The sequence below is a fragment of the Nyctereutes procyonoides genome, unplaced genomic scaffold (assembly GCF_905146905.1).
Source record: "Nyctereutes procyonoides isolate TBG_1078 unplaced genomic scaffold, NYPRO_anot_genome, whole genome shotgun sequence".
NCBI classification, from domain to species: Eukaryota; Metazoa; Chordata; class Mammalia; order Carnivora; family Canidae; genus Nyctereutes; species Nyctereutes procyonoides.
Genome location: NW_026575043.1, coordinates 15,641,408 through 15,664,790, shown reverse-complemented (window position 1 = coordinate 15,664,790; position 23,383 = coordinate 15,641,408). Strand labels below are relative to the sequence as shown.

General features: G+C 44.7%; 1 protein-coding gene across 1 annotated transcript in view; it reads right to left on the bottom strand.

Annotated features, from left to right (window-relative positions):
• The window catches only part of ELOVL2 (ELOVL fatty acid elongase 2), a 63,474-nt gene that overhangs the window by 8,667 nt on the left and 31,424 nt on the right, over positions 1–23,383 (bottom strand). The window contains exons 2-4 of the mRNA XM_055322847.1: positions 12,327–12,390; positions 7,275–7,462; positions 3,225–3,302 (exon numbers count right to left, since the gene is read on the bottom strand). Coding sequence (XP_055178822.1) covers positions 3,225–3,302; positions 7,275–7,462; positions 12,327–12,390 — 330 coding nt within the window. The remainder of the gene's footprint in view (positions 1–3,224; positions 3,303–7,274; positions 7,463–12,326; positions 12,391–23,383) is intronic.

Below are 23,383 nucleotides of genomic sequence, written 5' to 3'. Positions count from 1 at the left end.
CTCTAAGGTACCTATGTTTTTGTCTCTTAACCGCTCGAGGGCCCAGGAGCAGCCTATAAGTAGAAGACTACTTGTCTCAAGTCTCCTCAGATTTAAAATCCAGATGCCTCCAGGGTTGTATGGAAGTACTGAATCACAACAGTGTACACCTGAAACTAATATCACACTGGGTATTAACTGAAATTTAAATAAAAACTTAAAATCAAAATGCTCTTCCTCCCACTTCCCTTCCCTCCTGAGCCCCTTACAAAAGTCTCAGCTACAGGGGGAAACACTTTAAGGATGCTGTGGTTTTAGTGGTAACATTTAAACATATGAGAAGATTATATATGATGGGAACTCTGAAGTTAGAATATCATGCTCTATTGTCTGCTTCCCAAGAACATAATAAGGTGTGGTGGCTTGTCCACCTTAATGTTTAAGGGTACAATTAAACTTCACAGGCATTAAGCCAAATATAAACCTCAACAACAACCCTTAGAGAATATCCCAAAATATGGTCTGTGATAATACATTAGAAATAAAGTGGGTGCAGAGAAATATATACTTTTTTTTGTATTACAGCTTTGAAGATGGATTTTTAAAAAGTTAAAACTGTACATCTTAGTAGAAACCTTTTAATTAAAATCTTTAATATTATCGAATAAGCATGGTTTTGTTATAGAACTTGTCAAACATCCATAAATGCAAGGAGTATATGTATAAAGGACCTGTGTTATCACTAAACCTCAAAGTTCTTAACAGGATTCCAATTTGTTGAATTCTATTTCTGAACATTTTTAGGGGTGTGTGTGGCATATTATAAGCAAACGCAAAGTATCATTTTATAAAAACCAACACTTTTAAAAAATGTAACCACCATATTATCAGCCAATAAAATTAACTCCTTAGTATCTACTAATAGCTTCCTCCATGTTCAAATCTGTCTCAAAAATGTCTTTTTATAATTGACTTAAATCCGGATGCAAACAAGGTCCAGCTTGCACGATGCGCTGTGGTTCTTCAGTCTCTTCTGATCAGTAACAGCCCCCTTTCCTTGCTTCTCTCCACATGCTAAAGCTAGATCAGCTGTTGTACAGAATTCCTAATACTATGGATTCCTAGTGTTATTTAGCTTCTCTATCCCCTGACACCTTCTAGAGCTAGCAACTAGATTTAGAGGCTTATGGGACTGATATTTAGGGGTTTGGGCAGGAGTCCTTGGCCTGAGGTTCTGTGTACTTCCTGGCCATCACACTGGGAGGCACAGAATTTTGGGGTGTCCTGCTGACCTTTTTTAACAGAGTTCAGGTATTAACAGCCAAATCCAATCATAATGAAGTTTCTGGTCACCTTTCACCCAACAGTTTTATCGCTTATGAATGACTGCTGAACAGATCCATCATTCCACTAGACTTGCAAAAGAATGATTTTCTAATTATCTTTTTACACATTTTCCTCTTCTATAGAGAAGAGCTCTTCCTCTATTTGGAAATTCACATACGAAAGTAAAAAAAAAGAGGCACCTGGGTGGCTCCACATTAAGCGTCTGCTTGGGCTCCCATCATGATTTCAGTGTCCTGGGATCCAGCCAGCCCTCTGTCCTCCTGGGCTCCCTGGTCACCAGGGAGTCTGCTTCTCCCTCAACCTCTGCCCCTTCCCCTACTCATCCTCTCTGATAAAATCTTTTTTTTAAAGATTTATTTATTTATTCATGATAGAGAGACAGAGGCAGAGACACAGGAGGGGGGAGAAGCAGGCTCCACGCCGGGAGCCCGATGCAGGACTTGATCCCGGGACTCCAGGATCACGCCCTGGGCCAAAGGCAGGCACTAAACTACTGAGCCACCCAGGGATCCCCTCTCTCTGATAAAATCTTAAGCAAAGGTAAATATTCCTTTCCCTTTAACTTTTTTTCCCTAGAATGAGTTGGTATTCTAGCAACCTTCAAAAGATAACAAGGTATGATTTAGGATCATTTTAAACTCATGGTTTTTAAATAAATTTAATGTTTCAATCCATTCCAGTCAGTAATCTTTTTGAATTGTCTCATCTTGAGCACTGGGAGTCCCCTACAAGGTGGCTCCTACATCTTTTTGTAATGATCGGAGTAGTCCTGGACAGTTTGCTTGCTCTCTGTCACAAGATGTCCTCAATTCTGCTTATATACTTCCCACCCCAAACCGGGAACTGGCCAATTCTCTCAGAACCCTAATCCCTTCTGGTGCAAAATTATATTTAGAAAGCACAATCTGGGTATTCATTGCTCATTGCGCTAGGCTGTCAAAGACTGACTAGGCCTTTTCTGAAGATTAGCTAAAAAAGAAAATTGTTTTTAGAAAGAAGAAATCCTAATATTTCCAATATGAATCTATGATTGTTAGTTTTTTTTATTGATGCCTTTTTTCCATGTCTCATATGCTAGTTGTAATGCTATTATCATATACTTATCCTAGAGTATCTATAATAGTCTCAAAAAAGCAATACCAATATTTTAATTAACAGAAACCAAAAAAATTACTGAATATTATTAAGATATATCCCCGTAGGGATGCTCAGTCAAAACAGTGTTTTTAAGTCACTTGGAGTAATTCTGTAGATGGTTATGTCACCAACTTAATACAAGGATACATTCATTTATTTTTGTTTCCAGGTTTTAGGAAGGCTGCCTTGCTTTTTTTTTTTTAACTTGATTTTATTTCACTACGTAAAACACTTAATGGTTCCAAAATCAAATATGACACCGAGTACATTCAGAGACGTTTAGCTTCCCTATCGCCCTCTGCCCAGTTCCTTCACCCAAAAGGAGACCACTTTGTTAGGTTTTGGTTTATTCTGACACTGTCTTTTTATTTTTTTACTTTATTTAGCCACTATTTTTAAAAACAAGCACATGTATCACTTCTTGCACAAAGGGTACTATCTGCAAATTGGTGTTTTTTTTGGTTTTTGTTGTTGGTCATGTTTTTTACTTAGAGAATGTCCCAGAGGTCACTCTGTTAACAGTACAGAGATCTTCCTCATTTCGTTTTGCAAAAGGATCAATTTCTGGGTGGGCCATGGCTTAGTCAGTCCCCCACCGCTGGACATTTAGAAGAATTTTGTTACCAAGCGTTTCTATTAGAAGAGGAGGACTCTCTTTCTTCTGTAATCCCAGCCCCATCCCCATATCTGGAAGGAGAAAGCCGCCTCTCCTTTTTAAGGAGAGATGGTTGCAGATGGTCAATTAGCTTCTCAGGACTCACCCGGACATCAGCTTCCCCGGCACTGGTAAGATCTTGACACTGTAAATTGTAGCCTCCTTCCCAGCTGGAGAGAAGAAGCTGAAGAAGAAACAAAGGAGGAAAAATTAACACTAAAATTGAGAAAACTGAATTTCCTCTTCATGTTCCTGACTGACGTCTATTCAAGGTTTGAGTAAAAGCATGAGTTTCTCAATCCTGTCCTCAAACACATGTGATCAAAGGATTTAATTCTTGCTGTAGATACCAGTGGTTGTCTTCCTAAAAGGGGATAATTTACTTCTAACCTTTACAGCAGCCCCAAGGAACAGAATTTGACTATAGTCCGAGTAACAATATTTTATGTAAAGAATCATCTTGTCATGTGTTTCTACAGATGAAATGTAGGATTACATGTACGCAACTGAGAAAACTAAAGTTTGGTTGTTTTTTTGTTTTTTTTGTTTTTTAAGATTTGCTTATTAGAGCAGGGGAGGGGCAGAGAGTGAATCTCAAGCAAACTCCCCTCTAAGCATGGAGCTTGACACAGGGCTTCATCTCCTGACTGGAGCTGCAAAGGAGTCTGACACCCAGTTGACTGAACCACCCAGTGTTATTTAATATTAATTAATACTTTGTATTGGCTTATACTTATCTTAGTTGATCATCTCTATAATTCTATGAAGTACATATTTACTACCATTTTATAGGCGTGAAAACTAGGGATCAAAGGTTAAGTCATTTTCTTCACTGTATTTATGCTACCTGGTAATCAATCGTTTGTGTGATTATAATATCTCTATCCTTCATTATGTTGAAAAAACCAAAAAGCTCTAGAAAGGTCTGTGCATTTTTTGCTCATCTTTGAATCCACTGTTCCTTGCCCAATGTCCAGCATATAGAAGGCACTCAATATAGAGAAGAAAATGAGCTTTTAAATTCTTCGTGGAAAATTCAGCCCACGAAGTTCTGTCTCTTTCCTGTTATTACTGCAAAAACCTAAATGTAAAGCATAGATTTATAAGGTATGTTTTCCCTTCATCAAATAGCATTTAGGGGAAAATAATTTGAGAAAAATTTTTAACCTTTCCAAGTTCAGTAACATGACACAAGTAGTCATTTACATTTGCTGAATGAAAAGTATCTCTAGCTATGGAAAGAAATCTGCACATCTGACAAGTCTGACAAGGACTTCTGAATATTCTATATTTGTGTATATTGTGAAATGATCACCCTGCTAAGCCCAGTTAACATGTTACATAAGGTATGCAAAAGCCTACTGTTTGTGGCTGCTCATCAGATGTATAAAGGTGTTGAAATACACAGAGTAGGGACGGATGGGATGTTAAAACTGAACAATAAAAACAGGTGAACTACTAAAAAAAAATTATATTGTTTAAAACTACCTGACAATTTAAAATCTAAATGGAACTAAGCAGTTGGGGCTCCTAGGTGGCTCAGCTGGTTGAGCAGGCGACTCTGGGTTTCAGTTCAGGTCATGATCTCGGGGTGGTAGGATTGAGCCCCGTGTCCGGCTCTGTGCCCAGGGGGAGTCTGCCTGAGATTCTCTCTGCCCCTCCCCTCTGCACTATGAAAGAAGGGAAAGGAAAGAAAGAAAATCCTCCAGTGGCTTGCCATTATACCCAGAGTAAAAGCCCAATCCTTTACAACGCCATCTACAGATCTTCTACTTTTCCACCTCCTTATGAATCCTTCCCTCCTCTGTCCAGGATGTTCGAGCTGCACCACTTGTTTTTATGGTCTTTGAACACCCCAAGCTTGTTCCTGCCTCAAGGCCTTTATGTTTGCTGCTTCTTCTGCATAAACACACTCTCCAAACCTTTGCATGCTTGGTTTTCATCATTCAGTTTCTGTTCAAATACCGCATCCTCGGAGAGGCCTTCCTGCCCTACCACAAGCCCACCACTCACTGTTGCACAAGGGAAAGGCTGTGTTGCAGAATCTAGAATAGAATCTGACACGGTGTAGAGACTCCACACACAGTTGTTGAAAGAACGTTAAAATTTTATCTTCCTGGCCTATGCAAACATCTGAACTGGGCTTAACAAGTTAGCAAGGTTAAATCAACCTACCACTCAACAAGCGCCTATTAAACATGTCCCAAAAGTGTCCAAGACCCTGGAAGAGGCTACAGTCAGAGGAGACTAGGAGGCGATCAACAGTAGTGATTCTGACCCAGAGGAACAGAAGAGTGAGAACAACAGTGGGTGAGCAATAGATAAGGTTCATGGTAGAAATGAGCTCAGTGCAGGTGTTCTCCCTACAAAGGGGCAGAAACCACTTACTTGTTCAAACACTAACCTAGTGTTGGTCCTTTAATGGTGAATACTATTCACTTTAATATTTATCCAGCACTTCTGTATATACTAACTCCTGTGTACTAGTCTGTGAACTTGTCAAGTACAGGAATCTTGTTACTCATCTCTGTATCTCCCTGGTTCATCAGTATAATTCACAGCACCTAGTAGGTGCTCAGAGAATGTTGGCTGAACAAAACTGATTAATCCTTATAGCTCACTCATGAGTTAAGGAGTTAAGGAGGACAAGTACCGTGTCACCATTTTACAGGTAAGTTGTCTAAGAGAGAGCCTAGTAACTCCTCTCGAATTTCTAGCAAAAGTGAGAGTGACACCTCAATTGAGGTCTTCTGACTTGACTACACCAAAGCTTCCAACAGGTATTAGAGCTTCCGGTGTAGCATTCAGGCTGCCCTTCTGACACAGGTGCTGCTTCTGAAAACAATCCAAGGAAGACCATCTTTCCCTGTGTTTCTTCCCAGAGAATCTTACCCTGCCAACCGCTATCTTACAAGCCTATCTAGTAAATGAAAATTTACCTACTTGAAAATTTAAATAGAAATTTTCCTTTCAGGAACACCTGGGTGGCAGTCAGTTAAGCGTCTGCCTTTGGCTCAGGTAATGATCTCAGGGTCCTGGGATTGAGCCCTGCATGGGGCTCCCCACTCAGCGAGGAATGTGCTTCTCCCACTCCCTCTGCCCTTCCCCATCGCTTGTGCTTGTGCACATGCTCTGTCTCAATAATGTAAGTCTTAAAAAAAAAATTCCCCTTTCAGAGTCAGGTAAATTAGAATAACCAATGTGACAGGACTGTAGAGTGACTTTCCTGACCCTAGATTCCCTTGCCTGTACTCTAATCATGGGGTTGTAGGCATAAGTTTCAGAAGTCATGCAAAGTAATGGTTATTAACCATTCTCAGAATGGTTATCCTATGATCACAATGCACAGATCAAACTCTGTGAGAGGATTTGTATTTTAGAAAGAATTTATTTTCTTCTAGAATTCGAGGACCAGGAAGGCCACTATACTTGTGCCATCGTCAGACATTTATAACGCACATGAATGACTCTGCCCTAATCGTTCCCTCAGGTTTTGTCCTGTTTTGTCTTCCCTCCCCCTGAGGCTGCTCAATGGAGCAGGTTTATTTGGCACTTTCTGATTTTCCTCTGTAGTGGACTGGAACAGCCTCGGGTTGTACAGGCAGGGCAACTGTTACTTGTTCTTTTTCTTGTAGAATAACTTGGGTTTGGCATGTTACAAAGGAATGGGCGATGCGTGATGTAATGGGGGCAGCAGGAGCTGTGGGCAGGAAAGTCAGCCCGGGGCCAATGGGTACAGGGGCCTAGAGACGCAAGCAGCAGTCCTGAAGGGATGATGTATTTCAGACTAACTGCATTTCATATTTAAGTTAACTTAAAAACTACTCTGTAATTCAAGAGCTAGCTCTTCTCAGGCCATCACACATCTTTTCCCAGCCTCAGTAGAACTCTGTAAAAGGACAAAATCAGAACATCTGGGCTTTAAAGGCCTATCAGGTCTAAATACTGATTTTAAATTACAGTGAAAGACAAAGGACTAAAGACTAAGGACTAAATATGAGAAATATTCCAGTGAGAGGCAAAGACTTCCAAGACTTTTGGAAGGAATAACAGCAAACACTGGAACGGTTGTTGAGATCATCAGGAATGCAGCCTCGGGCAGCTCCAGCAGGCCAGCTCTACGCGCCAGGGCCACCCCCTCACTGGAAACACTTACCTCTGCCAGCATGTATAGGGAGAGAAGTGTGATCCCGAGATTGTACAAGGTGAGGATGCCCCTGAGGGAGAGAGCATGTCTGTTCTTCATGTATTTGTTACCCAGCCATATGGAAAGCAGATACAGGACAGTGAGAAAGAAGGTAGGAAGGTAAGAGTCCAACATGAACCATCCTCTGACTCGAGAATCTGAAAAGAAACACAGACAGTGAGAATCCTGAAGAGTAGCGCTTTGGTTTAGTTATAAAATCTTATCACATATATTTAAAACTTTTTTTTTTTTAACTGAGTATACCTGACATACAATATATGAGTTTCAGGGGTACGATGCGATCCAATATTTGCAAATACACTGCAAAACGATCACCATGAAAAGTCTAGTTACCATCCATCACCTTGGTTACAAAAATTCTTTTCTTGTGGTGAGAACTCTTTAAGACCCACTGTCACGTATATTTTCTTTGTACATACCCAATACAACCAGCAGCAGTACAACACAGCATTCACTAAGCTGGATATGGATTACGGTTCAGAAGAACCACCCTGTGGGGGTAGTTAAGGAAGGTGTCATGGGGCAAACAGGGCTTAGGACATGGAGTGACAAGGACAAGTAATGAAGGTGGGAAATTGCAGCATCTTCTTTGGAACAGTTACTATGTTAATTTAACCCAATAAATAGGAAGGACTACTAGGCCATTTTGTGGGTGAAGACCGGCTCAGAAAGCTACAGTAACGTGCCAAGGGCACACAGGAGACTTGCTGCTTCCTTCTGAGAAGTCTGGAGCAGGCAGGACAGAAGGGGTATGGACAGTGTATACCACATCATAAAACCCTCACTCCCAGAGCTCGCCGAGGAACCTATGTAGTGAACCAGGCGGGGTTTCAAGTTCAGCTGAGCCAGAGCAGTGGGACCGCACAACAAGCAGGGGAAGCTCAAGACCGTAAACCAAAACCTCGGAGCTGATGATTCAGGCATGAGGGCAGGAAATACAACTGAGGACTGAAACCCGACCATGGACTAGAAGAAGTATAAACAGCCGGGAGGCAAGAACCAAGATATGCCAAAAGTTCCTTACCCTGGAGAGTGAAAATGTCAAAATCTAAATAAAACACACATAATAGATAAAATAATTAGTAATATCTGAAAAGAACTGTAGGCCCAAAATGATGTTACTTCTCTATTCTGCCTTTTGCTGTTTACATAAAGAAAATAATTTGGCCCACGATCACAAAAAATGGCCTGCTGCTTTTAATCTCTGTAAATGGAGTTGGAAGGAGCTGGTTTCTCCAGCATATCACGCCCTTTCCTTCCTGTCCCTCTTTCTGCTCCACTCTACCTACCCCACACACCCCGGCCCCCCTTACTCCACCTCACCCGGTAGACAGTACGGAGGAAAGTGTAATCACGTATTCTGCAAACCCCTCCAGTTTTGACAGAGATAACAAGGTAGGGAAGGAGCTCTTCTCAGCATCCACGGGACTAACAGAGCTTACTTATCTTTCATTCTGGAAAATCGCAAGTCCTAAGAGTCTGTGCTATGTGCCACTTCCTAACGTCCACCTCCATATCTAAATCCTACGCAGCTTCTAACAACCCGATAAATGTCCTGACCTTTTTTTTTTTTAAAAAAAAAGATATTTGTTTATTCATGAAAGAGAGAAAGAGAGAGGTAGAGACATAAGGCAGAGAGAGAAGCAGGCTCCCTGCAAGGAGCCCAATGCAGGACTCGATCCTAGATGCTGGGATCACACCCTGAGCCAAAGGCAGACCCTCAATCACAGAGCCACCCAGGCGCCCCACGTCCTGCCTTTTGAAGCGAGCCATTCGTTTCCTACTCTTCTTTCACAATTACAGCTCCTTGTCTGCATAACAATTCTCACTTAAAATCACAGTATTATTATGGCTGGAAAAGTGTTATTACGACGAACATTTACTGAGCACGTGTTCTGTACATGTATTCACTACTTAATTCTCAAAGCAATCTAATTATATAGGTGATATTTCTTTTTTTCAAAGCTCTTACATTTTTTTAAATAAATTAATTTTTTATTGGTGTTCAATTTACCAACATACAGAATAACACCCAGTGCTCATCCCGTCAAGTGCCCCCCTCAGTGCCCGTCACCCATTCACCCCCCACCCCCCGCCCTCCTCTCCTTCCACCACCCCTAGTTCGTTTCCCCGAGTTAGGAGTCTTGATATTTCTAACAGTTTTATTGAGGTATAACATATATCTGCACATATTTAATGTGTGAAATCTGATGTGTCTGGACTTAAGCAAACATCATGATGCCACCACCACACAGACCTATCCACCACACACAGGTGATAGTGTTATTCCCAGTTAATGTCTGAGAAAAATTGCACAGAATTTTAAAAAGTTAAATAATTGCCCTCAACTGCTACCCTACCTCCTGGTACAGTGTTGTGGATTGAACTGTGTTCCCCAAAAGAAACGTTCAAGTCCTGAGACCTGCGTGACTACGACCTTATTTGGAAATAGGGTCTTTGCAGGTATGGCCACGTTAAGATGAGGTCACGCCGGATCAGGAGGGCTCTAGCCCAGGGACTGGCGTCCTATATAACGAGGGGAGATTTAGACACGGAGACACGGGGACACGGGGAGGAGAAGCCATGTGAAGACGAAGGCAGAGACTGAGGAGATGGCTCTTCAGGCCAAACAATGCCAAAGATTTGTGACACCACCCAAAGCTAGGAGGGAGGCTGGGAACGGACTGTTCCCTAGAACCTCAGAGGGAGCACAGCGCTGCCAACACCCTGAGGTCACACTCGTATCCTCCAGAACTGAGACAGAATAAATCACTGTTGTCTTCAGCCATGCAGCTTGCAGTGCTTTGCCAGGACGGCCCAGAAAGCCAGTGCCCACGGTTCACGGCTCTGAGTGCTTCAGGCTCCAGGCGGCCTGATCTCAGGGTCTGCTCCGCAGGGCGGGCCCAGGCCTTCTCCCTCTGCCCTGCCTCACTCTACGCCACTGGGTTCCGCGTCGTCAGAGATTTCAAGTGGCATAATGAGGCGAGCACATATTACAAAACTCCTACAGCACCTAAGTTTCTTTCTTTTTGGTCCTAGTCCTGTAAATGTTTGCCACATTTGTCAAGGAGGAAAAATAAGCGTCCCAACCAATAGAGAGGAACAGATACATGTAATAAGACTTCTCCTCTTTGGCATGGAGGTGTTAGTGCGTCACCTGTGTCCGGTATTTGCCCAAGAACAATATCCCTTGGTGACCTGCGGGTGCGTAAATGCAGAAGAGACTGGGCCCCGGAGCGAACGAGGTGGCCTCCAGCGAGCCTCCCCCTTGTAGGCAGGGGCGCGGGGTCGGGAGCGCCCAGGGGCTGGCCTCGCCCTCGCTGCGGGGCGCCCGGCCCGGCTGTCCACCGTCAACCTCCCAACCTCCTCAGGGCGTGAGAACCTCCCGTAAGTGGCCGGAGCGGAGGAAACGACCGAAACACCCGCCCTGACGGGACGGGACGGGACGGGACAGGACGGGACGGGACGGGACGGGACGGGACGGGACGGGACGGGACGGGACGGGACCACCAGCCGCGTAACTGCACATCTCAGCGGGCGCAGGGTGCGCGGGCCGGGTCGGAGGCCGCCTCGCTGCCTCAGGGCCCCGCAGAGCTCCCGCCCCCCCGCCGAGCACCCCCCCTGCTGAGCACCCCCCCCCACCCCGAGCGCCCCCCCCACCGAGCACCCCCCACCCCGAGCGCCCCCCCCGCCGAGCACCCCCCTGCTGAGCACCCCCCACCCCGAGCGCCCCCCGCCGAGCACCCCCCACCCCGAGCGCCCCCCGCCGAGCACCCCCCTGCTGAGCACCCCCTACCCCGAGCACCCCCCTGCTGAGCACCCCCCCACCCCGAGCGCCCCCCCCGCCGAGCACCCCCCTACCCCGAGCGCCCCCCCCGCCGAGCACCCCCCTACCCCGAGCGCCCCCCCCCTACCCCGAGCGCCGCAGGCCGGGCCAGCGCTGTGCCCCCCCCAACCCTTCCCCACCGAGGCGGAGGCGGAGGCCGCGGTCCGCAGGGTCCCGAGGCGCCGAGGATGGGCCCTGCCCACCCCACAGGGCGCGCACGTGTGTGGGGGCGGGAACTATGAGTTTCTGTGAGCGCTGTGTAGCGGCGCCCGTTGGCTCCGCGGAGCAAGTGACCCCGGATCTCGGGGTTGGGAGTTCGAGCCTCACGGGGGACGCAGAGATTACTTAAAAACAAAATCTTTTAAAAATAGTGAGCTGGATGCAATCACACCGTATCATCAGGTGAAACCTACACACGGTCATCATTTACGGTGGTTTCTAAGGCCTTTGCAGAGACTGAAGGGGCCTCAGTTCTCTCTACAAGGAGAGAGGAAAACCTCGTTTCCTTCCACCCCCTGCCCGACAGGCAACCACCGAGTTCCCAGGGTGCGCACCGGCAGGGCTCAACTGAAACAAAACACGTTTGGGAAAAGCTTATTTAGTTGCAAGCTGCGCAGGGAGACCTCAAACCTGGTAGAACCGCAGAGAAACGCGGGAAAGGCTGTGGATGGGAGAGCGCAGGCGCGCTGGGAGCTGGGGGGGGGGCGGGGCAGGCGAGGACGCAAGTGCGCAGGCGCCCCAGCCACAGTCGTGGCAAAGCGGGCGCATGGCGGACAGGCGAGCAGCGATGGCAGGTGACTGCGCATGCGCGATGGGAGGCGCGTGGGCAGAGCACAGAGCAAGGCACGTGACTGTGCACGCGCCGACAGGAGGCGCGTGGGCAGAGAAAGGCACGTGACTGCGCATGCGTGGACGGGGAGGCGCGTGGGCAGAGCACAGAGGAGAGAAAGGCGCGCGGGTCAGCGGGGGAGCAGCGGCAGAGCGGCCCCGCGTTCCCAGCCGGAGACTCCAGAGCTGGGCCCTGCCTGCGGCTCCCGGGATGTCCTGGGAGACCTGGGAGAAGGGCCGCGGAGGCGAGGCAGGTCCAACCTCCGAAGGCTGATACCCTGTTTTCGAGACAGGACAAGGGAGGAAACCCTCTGGCCCCGCACGAAGTTCTCAAGCAGCTCACTCACCTCGAGGTCCAAACATATTGTCCAAAAAAGCATTGATTTCATCATCAAAGGCCTTTAGATGCTCCTGTAGAGATAAAGAAAAAAATGATTTAAGGGGTACTTTCGGGAAACTCTCAAAACCGACCACTACCAACAGAACAGCTGCCGGGATCTCCCGGGCCTAGCTCCGGGACTTTGAGCTGCAGATGCAGGAAAACGGAGCAGTTAAATGCAGCCCTCACGAACTTGCGTGGATTTGGAAGGAAACCATTCCTCCTTCCCTTCCTTGGCCAACAGGAGTCCTGGAAAACAGGCTTGGTACACTTGAACGTCCAAGAGTTACTGGCCTTAATTTCATTTCCCTCTAAAATGCTTAAGAGGCATAGGCTCTCCCATAGGCAGCTTCTATTGTTGCAATGAACAGAAGTCGCGGGCAAGCAACAGGATCTATGCCTGCAGGTATAATGTAATTGTTCAATGAAAATTCAGCTGAGTTGTGTTTCACAAAGCTGAATCTAAAGCTTTGAAGGGGACTTCTTTTTTAAATGAAATCAAGCGCTACAGTTCTTTTAAGTAACCTTCATATTTTGTTTTCAAAACGTTTTCTACACATATGCATTTAAGAGCACAGTAAGCAGAGTCACTAGGGTACATCAGATTATTACTGCTACTTTAACTGGATTGGGGTTGAGGTGGAATTTCTGCTAAGAATCTTATGGTTGCTAAATTGGCCGCAGGCTCTTGGTTTAGCTCCTGTTCTTGCTGGTGTATTATTATACTGCTTAGAATACCTGCTAAGGTGTTCCCTACTCCTGCTACAATGGTCTAGCGCACCTCCTCAAGCAAAGGGGAAAAAAGGCAAAGCAACCCTCAGTATTTCTAAGGGAAGGGACCTTTGATGAGAATTTCTGGGGCCAGTGGATTGGTGAACAGAGGGTGACAGCCCTTGGGACATTCCTCTAGACCATTCTCTATAATCAATAGGTGGAGTGCAGTCAAAGCATCTCATTCTCAAAGTATAAGTGCCAAAGAGAATTAACTTACTGGCATCTGAAAAGATCTATACTTTTGGTGATTGGCACCTACCATTTACACCTATTTCTTATTTGTGACTTTGATCCTGAGAAAATTTTAGGGAATCTTAGGTCTTTGGGGACTTTAGGAAGCTTGGAAGACAGAATGGGGAGTAGTGGCTGACATCTGTTAGCACCTATACCTGGCCATGTATTAGGCCCTTAGTACCTCTATAAAAAGTATCTGGGCTAAAACAAGCTTGGAAGTTTTTACACAGTCTTTCGGCTTCCTTGAAGGACATCTTGGGAAACCTCTAGACTTGAGAAGGTTCACCTACCTCACATCTCAGTGTGACTAAGATTTATGTTGCCATTAGAAAAGAGCAGACCTGTCTTGAAGCCTCTCATTCTTGAGCAAAGAATGTTGACCTCACTGATGAACCCACCCTCCTAACAAATACCAGTGAAATCTTCCTTTCATTGCCACATCCACCCACACGTTTAAACTTTTTCAGTCTGTTTGCTATGGTCAAAATCCATTTTCTCACATCTGTAGGTCTAAGAAAACTCTAAAGGTCACAAAGCTTGTATTCGTTCTATAATGTTGCAGAAATTTAGTCACAGTGAAGACCAGAAATCAAAGAAAAGAGCGGGGAAGATATGGAGAGACAGCAGAGTGGAAAAAAATGAATAACAAAGGGCATTCCACACCATTACCCGGATAACAAAACCAGATGACGCTACAAAAACAAAACAAAACAACAACAACAAAAATCCCTGCAGGCCAATAGCTCTGATGAACATAGACACAAAAATCCTCAACAAAATATTAGCAACCAATTCCAACAACACATTAAAAGGATCATTTACTACAAACAAGTGGAATTTATTCCAGAGATGTAACAGTGGTTTGATATTTGCAAATCAATCTGATACATCACATTAACAAGAGGAAGAATAAAAACCATGTGATCATCTCACTAGATTCCGATAAAGCATTTGACAAAATGCAACATCCATTCATGATGAAAACTCTTAACCAAGTGCGTTTAGAGGACCCATACCTCAACATAATAAAGGCCATATTGGAAAAACACACTAGGAGCTAACATTATACTTGATAGTGAAAAGCTGAATGCTTTTCCTCTAAGCTCAAGAACAAGACAAAGATGTACACTCTCAGGACACTTATTCATCGTGGTACTGTGAAGTTGTAGCTGCAGGAACCTGACAAGAAAAACCAAATTGGTAAGAAAGAAGTAAAACTGTCATTATTTGCAGATGACATGATGCTATAGATAGGAAATCCTAGGACTCCACCAAAATCCCTTAAAATGGATAAATAAATCAGTAAAGTCACAAAATACAAAATTAATATACAGAAATCTGTTGCATTTCTATATGCTAGTGAAGTAGCAGAAAAAGAAATTTAAAAAACACTCCAATTTACAGTTGTTCCAAAAACAATAAACTATCTGGAAATAAATTTAACCAAGGAGATGAAAGACTTATACACTGCAAACTATAAGACACTGAAGAAAGAAATTGAACATGACACAAATAAATGGAAAGATAGACCATGCTCATGCACTAGGAGAATATTGCTAAAATGTCCATTCTACCCGGAGCAATCTATAGATTCAATGCAGTCACTATGCAAAATACCAGTTGTGTTTTTCACAGAAATAGAGTAATACTGAAATTTGTATGGAACCACAAAAGACCTTAAGAACAAAGTTAGAGTTACCACAGTTTCAAATTTCAAGACATACCACAAAGCTATAGTAATCAAAACAGTATGGTACTAGCACACACACACAAAAAAAAAAAAACAAACACAGAGATCAACAGAACAGAATAAAGTCTAGAAATAAACCCAAACCTATATGGTCAATTAATCTATGACAAAAGAGTCAAGAATGTACAATGGGAGAAGACAGTCTTTTCAATAAAGGCTGCTAGAGAAATTGGACCACATTCTTACACCATACACAAAACTAAACTCAAAATGGATTAAAGACCTAAATATGAGACCTGAAATCATAAAACGCGTAGAAGAAAACATAGGCAGTAATCTTTTGGGCATTGCCCTTAGCAATATATTTTTGGATCTGTCTCCTCAGGCGAGGGAGACAAAAGCAAAAATAAACTACTGGGACTATACCAAAATAAAAAGATTTTGCATAGCAAAAGAGAAACCAACAAAACAAAAAGACAATCTATTGAATGGGAGAAGGTATGTTCAAATGATCTATCTGGTAAGGAGTTAATATCCAAAATATACAAAAAACACATACAATGCCACACCCAAAAATAAATACTCTAATTTAAAAATTGGCAGACTATGTGAATAGACATTATTCAAGAAGACATACAGATGGCCAAAAGACACATGGAAAGACGCTCAACATCACTGTCAGGGGAAACTAACTGAAAACACAAGGAGATTATCACCTCAGACTTACTATCAAAAAGACAAGAAATAAGTGTTGGTAAGGATGTGGAGATATGGGAACCCTCACGCACTGCTGATGGGGAAATTAAACTGGTGCAACCACTATAAAGGACAGTATGGAGGTTACCCCCAAAGTTAAAAGTGAAATACCATATGACCCAGTAATCCCATTACTGAGCATTTACCCAAAGAAAACCAAAGCACTAATTTCAAAAATTACATGCCCCTCTGTTTATTGCACCATTATTTACAATAGCCAAGATATGGAAGCAACCCAAGTATTCATCAATATATGAATGGGTAAAGAAGATGTGGTGTATATATGCGATGGAATATCATTCAGCCATAAAAATGAGACATCTTGCCATCAGTGACAATATTGATGGACCTAGAGGGTATTATGCTAAGTGAAAGAAGTCTGACAAAGAAAAACAAATACCATATGGTTGCACTTATATGTGGAATCTAAAACACAAAACAAAAAAAAATGGACTCTTAAATACAGAGAACTGGTGGTTGCAGAGGGGAGGCAGATGGAGGACAGGTGAAATACATAGGACTAAGAGGAACTAATTTCCAGTTATAAAAGAAAGAAGTCACAGAGATAAAAAGTACAGCAACACTGTAATAACGTCATATGGTGACAGATGGTGACTACATTTACCATGGTGAACAATGTATAGAATTGAACCAATATATTGTACATGTGAAACTAATATAATGTATCTAAATAATACTTCAATAAATAAAAATAAATAGAATGGACATCCCAATTTTTCAGTCATTAACATATTGATTGATTAATTGTCTGAACATTACTATGTGCCAGCACCATGTTAGATGCTGAAATATGAAGTCAAATGAGACATGGTACTCATCTTTACAGGACAAGTACATCAATAATTACAATATTAATGTCTTAAAGACAAGAGAAGCTGCAGGTATGTACTGTAAGAACATAGAGGAGATGTGAAATGGTGCAGCCACTCTGGAAAACTGTGTGGAGGTTCCTCAAAGAGTTAAAAATAGACCTGCCCTATGACCCAGTAATTGCACTGCTGGGGATTTACCCCAAAGATGCAGATGCAATGAAACGCCGGGACACCTGCACCCCGATGTTTCTAGCAGCCATGTCCACAGTAGCCAAACTGTGGAAGGAGCCTCGGTGTCCATCAAAAGATGAATGGATAAAGAAGATGTGGTTTATGTATACAATGGAATATTCCTCAGCCATTAGAAACGACAAATACCCACCATTTGCTTCAACGTGGATGGAACTGGAGGGTATTATGCTGAGTGAAGTAAGTCAATCGGAGAAGGACAAACATTGTATGTTCTCATTCATTTGGGGAATATAAATATATAGTGAAAGGGAATAGAGGGGGAAGGGAGAAGGAATGGGTAGGAAATATCAGAAAGGGAGACAGAACATGAAGACTCTTAACTCTGGGAAAGGAACTAGGGGTGGTGGAAGGGGAGGAGGGTGGGGGGTGGGGGTGACTGGGTGGCGGGCACTGAGGCGGGCACTTGACGGGATGAGCACTGGGTGTTACTCTGTATGTTGGCAAGTTGAACACCAATAAAAAATAAATTTATTATAAAAAAAGAACATAGAGGAGGAAAATATTCAGCCATAAAAAGGAAGGAAATCTTGTCATTTCTGGCAACATTGATGGACCCTGAAGGCATCATGCTAAGTGAAATAAGACAGAGAAAGACAAGAGAAGAGATGATCTCACGTATATGTGGAATCTAAAACACCAGAAACCAAAGTCCTAAATTCATGGATACAAAGAACAGATTGGTGGTTACCACAGGCAGCAGTGTGGGGGTGGGCAAAGTGGGCACAAAGTTCCATGTAAAATTAATAAATCATAGGGACATAAATCTATAGCATGACAATATTGTACTGTGTATTTGAAAGTCACTAAGAAAAATTTTAAAAGTTCTCATCACAAAAGATTGTAACTATGTATGTTAATCAGATTTATTGTGGTGATCATTTTGCAATATATATGTAAGTACTGAATTACTATGTTGTACCCCTGAAATGAACAAAAGTACACAGATGTAAGAAATCAAATGTAGGTCTCTTAAAAAGAGAAGCTTTCCAGGAAGAGATGCTGCTGTTGCTGAGTTCTGAGAGGCTCTAGGACACCTTCTAGATAGAGAAGGGAAGAAAAAGCATTTCAGGAAGAAGAATCAGCAGGTGCAAATTGACTGAGACAGGACTCACGTGGGAAATGCTTACACCCAGGGTCTCTACTGACCCATGTAACAGAAGGAAATAAAACTAATACTGAGAAAATCAGAAACCTGAATAAAAATGAGCTCTTTATTTCTAGGTTATTTAATGCAGTTAGTAAGGATGCAATCTAAAATGACAATGACAAGATAATGAGAGGCGATTAGAAGAACAAATGAAAATTTACCCCGGATTAGTAAAACACAAGGGTTGAGTACAGAGGTTGGGGCCCATCAGTCAGCTAAGGATGAACACCTGGCACGGCGTGGGAGTGTGCAGCCGCACGCTAGGTTCTATGGCACAAGTGCGCTGGGTGGTTTCCTAAGACGTCTGAACACGGTAACCCAGGAGCTAAGAAAAATCAACCAGAAGTGACATGCAGCACTTCAGTCACTCAGCCCACACTAACAGCCATTATGTACTGACACTTCTGTCAGACACAGGAGAACAAAAAGGACATAGTGGTCGACTCTGAAGCTCACAGACAAATTGTGAAAGTGGGAGACACCAAGAAAGGCAAACAGCAAATGACGGAGGCGGAGGGGGAAGAGGAGGAGGAGGAGGAGGAGACATGCAGAACTGCCACAATAATGGAAGCCCCTGCAGGCGTGAGGATTTATGGAACATTTTTAAAAGATGGTTATTTGGGGGGTGCCTGGGTGGCTCAGTTGGTTAAGCCTCTGCCTTCAGCTTAGGTCATGATCCCAGGGTCCTGGGATTGAGTCCTACATCAGGCTCCCTGGTCAGCGGGGAGTCTATCTCTCCCTCTCCCTCCACTCATGCTTTCTCTCCCTCTTTCAAGTTAAAAAAAAAAAGGTTATTTGGACAGATTAGAAGAGAGGGGGACAGTACTGCCCTTATACCTAGGAAGAGTAATGCTGTCCTGAACTCCATACTTTCGAGGGCCCCACGCTGGCCATCCCTAGGCCATGCCCCTCTACACAGGAAACCTGATGAGCCAAGGAAGATGCCCACCCCTGGCCATGGTGTCCCCTCCAGCCTATGTTCCAGGTTCCCCAGGCCAACAATTTTCTACCAAACAATTCTCCAACCCCACTTCTAGAACAACTCCAGGGATTTCCTCCTGCCCACATAGTAAAGCCATGTTCCAGGACTTTATTTTATTAATATACAGGTGACACACAATGTTACATTAGTTTTAGGCACACGACATAGCGATCTGACAACTCAATAGGCTAGGTTAGGCTCGCCACGAGTGTAGCTACCATCCCTCACCAACTGCCACCATGACGATATCACTGACTATATTCCCCATGTGGTATCTTTCAACCCAATTATTTATTCATTCCATAACTGGAAGCCTGTATCTCCTATTCCCCGTCATCCATTTCACCCAACCCCCACCCACCTCCCCTCTGGCAACCATGAGTTTGTTCTGTGGGCCCGTTTCTGCTTTTTTGTTTTGTTTTTTAGATTCTACATCTAAGTGGAATCATATGGTCTTTATATTTCTCTGCCACACTTCTTTCACTTAGGAATACCCTTTAGGTCCATTCATGTTGTCACAAATGGCAAGATCTCATTTTTCATGGCTGAACAGTATTCCACTGTAGATATAGCACATCTTCTTTACCCATTCATATACTGATGGACACTCGGGTTGCTTCCATATCTTGGCCGTTGTAAATAGTGGTGCAACAAGCAGAGAGGTGCATATATCTTTTCAAATTAGTGCCTTTTTTGTTTTCTTTGGGTAAATACCCAGTGGAATGTTCCATGACTTTAAATTTAATTTATGGCTGTGTATAACAATGGCTGAAGGATGGAAAGATTAGAAGTTGCGCTTTATTTAATTGTGTATCCCTTCTTGCTTACCAAGCCGCAAAGAATGTAAAATGATGCAACCACATTGAAAAACAGTTTAGTGGTTTGGCAAAAACATCAACATTCACCTACCACATGATCCAGCATACTACTTCTAGGTATATTTGCCCAAGGAAAACATAAAGCATATAACGTTGCAAAGACCTGGACACAAATATTCACGGCCGCTTAATTTTTAATAACTAAGGAGCGGAAACCTCCCAAATGTCCCAACAGGTGAATGGATAAGTCGTGGTGTATCTATACAAGGAAATACTACTCAGCAAAATAAAAGAACTATTGATGCACATACAGTACGGATGGATCTCAAAGTTACAATGCTGCATTAAAGAGGCTAGACAGAGACACAGAAAGAGAGAGAACATACTGTTTCCCTTTGCACGAAATTCTAGGAAATATAAATATATATGTGACAAGAAAGCAAATGAGGGCTTGCTTGGGGACTAGAGGGTAAAACTAGAAAGAATATCCTTCAAAAATGAAGGTGAAGTAAGGACATTTTCATATGATGTGTGAGAGAATTTGTGGCGGGCACAACTGCACTACAGTGCAGTTGCTCAAGATGTTCTTGGTGCCAAAGGGAAATGATTCCATATGGAAAGGATTTACAGAAAAGAATCAAGAGCACCAGAAATAGATGTATCTACTGGAAGAGCCAGCACTCAGAGCAAGCTAGCCTCCACCCATCGCGCGACAGGCACCGTACCTGCCACCACCACCCCTCACGCCAGGCGCATCCCTACCCACAGAAGCGACCACCACTTGGAGGCCGTGGGGCCCATCTGAGGCAAACCCACTGGGCTCACTCCTTACACAAAGTGGAGATGGTCTTCCTGGCTACGTGCCACGCACCTGGCAGTGCTGGGGGACAGGCTGGCCCCACACTCCTGCCTCAGCCACCCTTTTCTGAGACTACTTGGAAACAGGAGAGGCCTGGAAAGCACACCTCCTTTTCTGCCAGCACAGTGCTCACCGGGACTCCCACCCCATCCCAGCTGGGGCCGCTGGAGCTTGGCCCCTTCCTCTTCCTTCCTCTTCTCCCTCCCTCCCACACCACATGCCCCACCAGCAGGCCTTCGCTCCCTCCTCCTCCACACTCCTGTCTTTACTGACGTTTCAGGCCTTTGGTTTTAGCGTTTATCAAGCATGGCCGTTCTCTTGCATGACGCGGTGCTTCAAGATCCTGGCGTCTGTCCTATTTTGTCGATACTATTTTATAGAACATTTTAAAGACACTTATTCAATCAGAATATAGTCACTTCCACCACCGACTCCTTCCTCCTTTCTTTTAAAAATGAGCAAAGGTCATTAAGGTCACAAGACAGACTGCTGAGTTTGTAAGAAGAGGCAGTATCTGAATCCTTGCCTTAAAAAAAAAAAAAGCGCATTTCAGAGAAAAGGAAACCTGAGGCATCTGATGATGGCAGGTGAGGAATGGGGGGATCCAACCAGCTCAGGAACGTATCCTCCTCAGACTAACGAGACGAGACGCAGCCCGGAAGCCCTCCCAGGCCCCTCGGGGTCAAGGCGAACAGGGAGACGGGGAGACGGCACCCCCCCCCCCCCCCCGCCCCAGACAGGGGCACAAAGCCGAGTGCTGTCACACGGCGACGCTTCGGGCTGCTCCCAGGGCTCGGTGGCGGTCTCACGTTGACGCTTCTCTGGGCCAACCCTGAGGGACGGTGCCCAGCCCGTGTCTCCCACGTCTGAAGAATCGGAATGTGCTTACATTTGTGAGGGAGACTAGGAAGTGGAGAGAGTGACTAAAAGCGGACACAGAAATCCTCCAGCTTTCACGCAGCTGAGCCCACAGAATGGGCCCCCGCGCGCCACGTCGGCCTCCCAGCACGGGCCTGCAGGGAGCAGCCAAGCTAGGCCGGCACACGAACCCGCTGGCGGGTCCTCACTCCTGTAGGGGAACTCTGGATTGTTACTGTTTGTCTTGGGGTCTTTAGGGCACTGAGGCCCTCTAAGTCAGGTTGTGAGGCATCTGGGGGAACATACTTGCTGGCCACATCTGAGGAGAAATATAAATGAGCCATGACGGTGCATAATGGTAACGGCGCCTGGTCATCAGACACTCACGTCCAGGCCGGGATTTCGACAATAACCCTGGCCAGCTGTCTGTCTGTCTTTCCCAATTTACAGATGTGGAGATTGAGGCCAGGAGTTCAAGGCTGATGATGCTATGGGAAATGGGAAAGGCATTCAGTATCAATCCGCGTCTCCCACACCTTGGGGGGACGGAGAAGGGGAGGGTTCAGAGCTGGGGTACAGCTCAGGTTAGGTTTCCAGGGCACAGTACTTCTCAGAACAATAAGCTGACCAAAAAAAAAAAAAAAGAGGGTGGATTTTATCTGCAGCCTGTGGAACCCTGAGGCTATAGGACAGTTTCCCGTGATTAAGGAGATGAAGTTTATTCAGAACAGAACCGATTACTGCAGTTTTGTTTGCTTTGCTCCACTTCCCTCACAGGGTTCTTCAGCTCAGTCACTCAGTATCTGGTCAAATGGAAACTCGTCTGCGCTTCCCAGATTCATCCTCAGGGGCCTAATTACAGAGGAAGGAGGAAAGCATCTGCTCTGTGGTGTCCTGATCCGTGATGTGGAACCTTCTCTATCTCCCTGCCCGCTCTGTTTTTCCTGGATAGCACTTATCATACAAACTTTCACTGGCTAGGGGGGTTTCCTGTCTGGCTCCTCCAAGAGGCCTCCGAGAGGCCACTGGATCCCCTGGCACATGACGGGAGCTTAGCACTTACTGAATGAATTAATGAAACTCTTGTTGTTGTAAACCTCTATGGTATTCCCTTGATCTTAACATTTCATATTACTTTGCTTGCCTACCTGTATTTTCATATGTGTGATCTGGTTTCTGGTACATTGTGAAAGATTCTTTTTTTTTTTTTTAAGATTTTTTTGAAATTTATTTATTCATGAGACAGAGAGAGAGAGAGAGAAGCAGAGACACAGGCAGAGGGAGAAGCAGGCTTCTTGTGGGGAGCCTGATGTGGGACTCAATCCTGGGTCTCCAGGATCTGGCCCTCGGCTGAGGGCGGTGCTAAACCGCTGAGCCACCCGGGCTGCCCATGAAAGATCCTTTAACACTCTTAACGCCTCTACAGCTAATGCAGAGAAAAGGCCATGTCAAAAAGAGTTGGAAGGGTGGGAATGCAGTCAGGAGCAAAACTGACCCATGAGACTGTCCCTGGGAGGAAGGGACACCATAGGTATGGGGGAGGGAGAGGAGACCCCAGACCAGGCACCCCAGACACAGGGGACCCACACTGGGGACAAATCCCTATATCTGGCTTTGAAAATCAGAGAGACTTAACTTTGTGAGTTCTTATAATCAGTAGGGCCTCACACCTGGAACTTGAAAAGTCAGAATGCTGGCTCTCGGAGAGCCAGAGGGTGAGAGGAAACTGAGTTCTCAACCTTGAAAAGACAGCACAACAAACAGCCCACAGAGATACAGAGAAGCAGCAGCAGTTTGAAAAACCCCAGGATATAAGGGAGAT